Source organism: Rhopalosiphum padi, chromosome 2, assembly GCF_020882245.1.
Source record: "Rhopalosiphum padi isolate XX-2018 chromosome 2, ASM2088224v1, whole genome shotgun sequence".
Taxonomy (NCBI): Eukaryota; Metazoa; Arthropoda; class Insecta; order Hemiptera; family Aphididae; genus Rhopalosiphum; species Rhopalosiphum padi.
This window is the reverse complement of record NC_083598.1, coordinates 1,921,413-1,927,468: the sequence shown is the minus strand read 5'-3', so window position 1 is coordinate 1,927,468 and position 6,056 is coordinate 1,921,413. Positions and strand designations below refer to the sequence as shown.

Below are 6,056 nucleotides of genomic sequence, written 5' to 3'. Positions count from 1 at the left end.
TTATAAATAATTATTTTTATTTAATTATTATAATAATTTACTGTGCAATAAATGTGCACTATAATTATATGCCTCTCACCCTCACACGAAGTACCTACTGTATTAATAAAATATATAAATAGGTGCCACTTAAATTACCTTTTTTTACTGGCTACCTACTAATACCTAGAGCGTGATTCAAAGAGAAAACAATTAGTGTGATGAAATCTTCTTAAAAATTGAAACCATTCAATCGTACATTCATTATTACAATATTCATATAACGTATAATATTTTTATAGTTATGATATTTTTCTCACTTTCTGAGTAACCTTACCTTGATCTCGGAGTAAGTTCATCATTTGTAGTTATATAATCATGAATTGAAAATAAAAATAAATTTTCATAAAATAGACAATTGTTATTTGTTTTTAACATGAAGTCTAATCGAAAAACATTTTTTTGGCTAATTTGCTTAACAGTACAATTTTGTTTTGGAATATATGAATGTGATTTATTAAAATATCAAAAATGTATATTAAATTTTATCTTCACAAAAAGTAAACAAAAGTTACCTAATTGTACACATTAATTTTTTAAATGGATAGCCATCAGAATAAAAAAATATTACATAGTAGAATCAAAATAATTCAAATTTTATTAAAAAAGTGGGGGCAAGTGGGTATCGCACAATCGCTCTGCTGTATAGCATAGAGATGAAGAGTAGGTCACTAGGTATAATGAATGTATTAAATTTGAATGCAATAACAAGTACACGAAAAACGATTCTGAACGGAGATAATTTGACAGTCTAGGATAATTACTAATTAGTAGGACATATTAATATATTATATTATTAGTTTATTTCAATTGTAATATATCGTTATTTTACGCGACTTCGTAAAAAGTTAAATTTTCATACGCTCATAATTTTTTTCCTACATGGACGCTAGAAATTTTTTTTAGTTATTTGAAGAAAAAGTTATGGAATACCTTTTATCAAGTTTATTTAACCTTAGGTATAAATTACAAAAATGTTATGAATTTTAAACTTCAAAATTCCTTACAAATGTTTGCGATTTTAACATATTTTGTAAACATTTGCACTTTAAATCCTTATAAACAAAAATTGTGACTCACGATTTTTTTTTTTACTATAAGTAAAACTTATAATAAACCTTGTATTAAATTTTAAAGATTTTTGGGAGCGTCAAATTTTTTTTATAGACATTTTAAAAAGAAAAACAGAAAAATCGAAAATTTGAACTTTCTATAAATAGCTTTAAAAAAGTGAAATTTTAACCTAACCTAACAATGATTAGTTTTTAAGTTAAAGCAAAATAAAAAAATCGATTTTGTCGAAAACTGGTTATCCGTAAAAACTCCCGTTTTACCGTTACTTTTTTAGGGTTTTGGTTGACGCTTTTGAAAGCTTCTGAAAATTGTTTACTTTGACCTCCCAGGGTACCAAATAGATTCATTTTCCTTTTCAAAAAGGGGCTGAAGTCAAAAATAAAAGCACTATTACTACTCCAAAACGTGATGACAGACACAAAAAATAAAAAATAAACACACATCATTGTAAAATCAATACATTCATCACTCTAAAAATAATCAGAAATTAAAAATAATAACAATTAAATAAAATAATAATTTTCTATTAAAAATATAACAATGTACTATATAATAATTTTACAAGTATTTTGTTTATACCAAGATTTTTTTTTTTTTTAATAATTATTACATTAATAGTGTTTACTCCTTCTTAGGATAATATGTTGGAGTAAATTTTATTCTTGGTCCTCGATGATTAATTGCATACCTTAATAATGGTGGTGTACGAATATAAATACCTCGACTTTCGGGTGTCCAAGCTTGTATATCACATACGTCATTTTCAAATGGAGTCACAGCAACCCATCCTAAAACAAATATATGCATTTATAATTATTATTTTGCTCAATTGTATTATCAAATAACAAAGATATTAAAAATGTAAATAATAAATTAGGTATAAAATATATTTAATTTAAATATAATTGTTAATTTTGAAACATACAATATTTATGTGAAGTTATTAAGCTAATAACCATAATCCAATTTAATTGTGAATTTCCACAATTTTAATTAAACCACTAGTAAAAGGTTTAGTCAATGAAAAAAAGATAAAAACTGTATTTATTCAATTAAATAATTCATCACACAATGGAATGCAATTGTAAGCTATTGACTGTAGTGATATATTGATTTTAAAAAAAAGAACTCTTAGAACAAAGTAAAAAAAATCACAAATAATGTAAACAAATATACGTATTAAATTTTAATATATGGTCCTCTACTCGTTGATGGAAAAAAGTAAAATGATCTCATCAGCACATTGTCTATTGATAGAATTTATAAATTATTCATTTTAAACTACATCAAAGAAATACAACCATAAAATTAAGTTAACATAAAAAAAATTTATTGAAATATGATACTGATACACTCATTGGACATATCTATAGATTACTATTATCAAATAAAAACATTATTATTACTCACCTGCAGATGACAAAACTATATCAGCACAACTAGTTTTTTCATTTATACCAGTCAATCGAATTGGGTTCTTGTAACTACTCAGTCCTGGCCATTTGGACAGCCTTTCAACACCTCCACACGGAACTGCTAATAAATGTGTACCTAGAAGTTTCTCATACAACTCATCAGCATCTTCCGTATTACAAACAGTTATTGGAAGTGTATGAGCACTAAAGACAGTAAAACGAACAAATTTAGCTCCTGTTTTCAAACAGTCAATTCTACCAAGACCACCAACAAACAGTGTTTGCAAAGGTCTTAAACTGAATGTTCTCGGTTTCATAATAGTAGTGGGCAGAGTCATCATAAGTTCTTCAGTAGTCAATAAATTGATAGATTGATCTGGATGAACAACGCCTGGTGTATCATACATGAATTTACTGTTTTTGAATTGCGGATCATTTTCGTCAAAACCCAATGTGCTACTGGTTACACGTTTTGTATTAACTTTTACTCCGCTTGTAGCAAATGGATCATTTTTATTTTGTTGTGAAACATCATTAACACTTGATGGTTTATAAAAAGTAAGACCAATTTGACCTGAAATATAATTATTATGGTTTGTATTAAATTTTATAATATGTTATAATCGAAAATAATTTATTAAATACCAACCAATAATTGAAGGTAAATCATTAATTTTCAATTTTGAAGAGCGTCTTTGGTCAGCATCTAGTTGTTGTTCTAAAATCCTTTCTTTTCTTTCATATTGAAGACGTTGAGTCCTCATATACAACCTCCAATTAGATGGTCGCATAATTGGAAACTTTAAAATAAATAGAATTAGCAAAAATGACAAATGAAGTCAATTATCTTAACCTTACCTTTAGTAGATTCAATGTGGTACCAGGCCAGGGTGATGTAGTTGCTCTTTGCACCAAGTCTATAGCTTTTACTTTACAATAATCTGATTGTAATAAAGTATTAAACATTGTTGATTTTCCAACATTAGTACATCCGATCAAATAAACATCGCCTTTAGAAAGCCAAAGTGAATGTAATTTGTTGATTAATTCTTCGATGCCAAATCCTGTTTTTGCACTGACAACAGTTACATGTTTAATATTGACTTCTTTCGGAATGCTTTGAACCAATGATTTCTTTACGTGTTCAACCCATCCAGGGAAATCACCAGGTAACAAATCTAATTTATTACCTACAACAACTACTGGCTTATTAATACCAATACACTCCATTATATTTGGCCAAATACTGCAAGGGAAATCTGTCAAATCCACCATTAGAATGATTAATGCTCGTTTCTTTTTGATAGGATACAATAGCTTTGGATATTCAACGGGGTCAACTTGTACAGCTAAAGCTGTGTTATATTTTTGTATGAAATGGCATCGTTGGCATACCATAGTTCGGAGATCTTCGGGTTCACAGTGACAAAACAACTCGCTGGGCAAGTAACCAGGTATCGATGAGTTCTGACAATGCAACAACGCTCCACAGCCACCACACGGTATATCGCTGATTTGTATGAATGGATCGGGTGTACCATACTCTGAAGTCCACGAAGGAATGCTGTTTTCCTCTTCTAGATTTCTCTCTTCGTAACACTCGTAATCGCTCATCCAATTTTTTGTCATCAACTCGTTTAGCTCGTCTGAAACGTTACAAAATTACAATAATGCATCGCCATAAAAAAAAAAATTCAAGAAAAAATAACCACCACCATAATGATGGTCAACTAACAATCATAATTTATTTCATTGTCTTCGTTGTCTTCCGTCTGTTTGTCGGCATCCTTATCAGCGACGATTTTACTAACAATACTGTACGGAAAATTATGGGGACTGTCTTTTGACACTTCTGCAGCTCTGCGTTCTGCGGTTTCGTCTGCTGCGGCGGCATACCCGTCCAAGTATTGTAATGACACGGGCTCGACATCGCACTTCATCTCCTCGAGCCTTTGCTTCTTGGACTTCTCCCGCACGTTAGACCAGTGTTTCACGGTCTTCTTGCCCTGCAACACAGAGTTGTACACGATTCTGTCCAACACGTCGTTCTTAAAAGCCGGCGACTGGCCGTAGGTACGACACCGCCGCTGCAGGTGCGACCGCAACAACCGACTGGCGAACATCACGCGAGTACTCGACGTCGTCGTCTAAATTCGCATAATTATATTCTAAAGTAATATTTTTACGTAAAATACGCTATGTAACTCGAAATAACGCTAAACTGTCTATACTTTTAAAGAAGTACCCATGCCGGGCTATTAAGAATTATATTTAAATACTATCACTTATCATTATTCCGCCGAGTCGTTATCAATTTATCGCGGACCACGTTTTTCTTTATCACTTTACTATCACTATTCACTACCGGCTCATTAGAATCACAAAAAAGTAAAGGACTAGAGACCATTACCTATTTGCCTTGTATAACTACCTATAGTACCTATTAGTATTCAGTATAGTAAATAGTAAACATTAATCAAGTGTATTGTGATTTATGCAAAAGACACAAAATGTAACAAAATGCAATTATTATTAGAACTAAGATGTCTAAGGAGCAATAAGCACAGAGTTTAGCATGAAACACGTCTAAAATCACGTTATTAAACTTATGCAGTTATGCCTATTGCTTTTTACTTAATAGTTGATAGTTATTTTCGTATTCCGTGAACTTTCGACTTATTTGAGTTCTCTTCCTATATAGTCTTACTATTTCACAATAATAATATTATTTTTAATAAATCAACAAACAGAACAAAAATATAATAAGTATGTATAATAATAAAAAGATTTGCAACTCCCCTATAAGCATAGCTTGTGTTGGGGATTTTAATAGTTATATTTAATTTAAATTGTAATATATCTAATAAAATGAACATTTAATTATGAACACATACAAAGTGACCCGTGATAATTTACACATTGAGATAGCTCCTAAAATAAGGGAGATTAATGAAATTCAAATATTCAAACGTCATTATTTTTAGAAAATGAGCTCTCCAAAATGGCTATTTCCAATTATTTGAAAATGATTAAATAAAAAAATATATTTTTTAACTTTTTACCAAAACATTAAAATAAATTAAAACATGGAAAAAATATTTGTAGTTCTTGTCCCGGTGAATCTTATTAAAAAACCAGAATTATGATATTTCCATTATTTCAGGAGATATTGCAATAAGTAAATCCTCACGGTACACTGTATATGTTTATGATTAAATGAGTAAAATCGACATTTTTTAAGTATAACTAAGTGAATTTATGTTTCAAGTATTCTATATAGGATAATTGATATAGATTAGAGCTTTTTTATCCCACATTGTGGTAGGAACACTAAAATTTATATTTTATTTGATGTATGTATAATAAATGTAGCATATTCTATAATAAATGGTTGTAGTTTATGTAATAATATTTATAGTATTATTTAAAGCTACTTCATCTCCAAACCAGTGCTTGCATTATTTATTTCATTATTAAATTTACTTAATAGTTGATTTAGGGTAAAATTTGTTGTTAATTTTAATTTTA

The 6,056-nt window shown here is 29.3% G+C and overlaps 1 protein-coding gene across 1 annotated transcript; it reads right to left on the bottom strand.

Moving 5' to 3' along the window:
- Window positions 1-1,621: 1,621 nt before the first annotated feature.
- On the bottom strand, window positions 1,622-4,802 carry LOC132922000 (nitric oxide-associated protein 1). The gene is made up of 5 exons (XM_060985289.1): window positions 4,264-4,802; window positions 3,387-4,174; window positions 3,178-3,328; window positions 2,524-3,102; window positions 1,622-1,901 (listed from the first exon to the last, which is right to left on the bottom strand). Exons 1-5 carry the CDS (start codon window positions 4,649-4,651, stop codon window positions 1,735-1,737), a joined length of 2,073 nt encoding a protein of 690 aa, XP_060841272.1. The 5' UTR covers window positions 4,652-4,802; the 3' UTR covers window positions 1,622-1,734.
- Window positions 4,803-6,056: the final 1,254 nt, after the last annotated feature.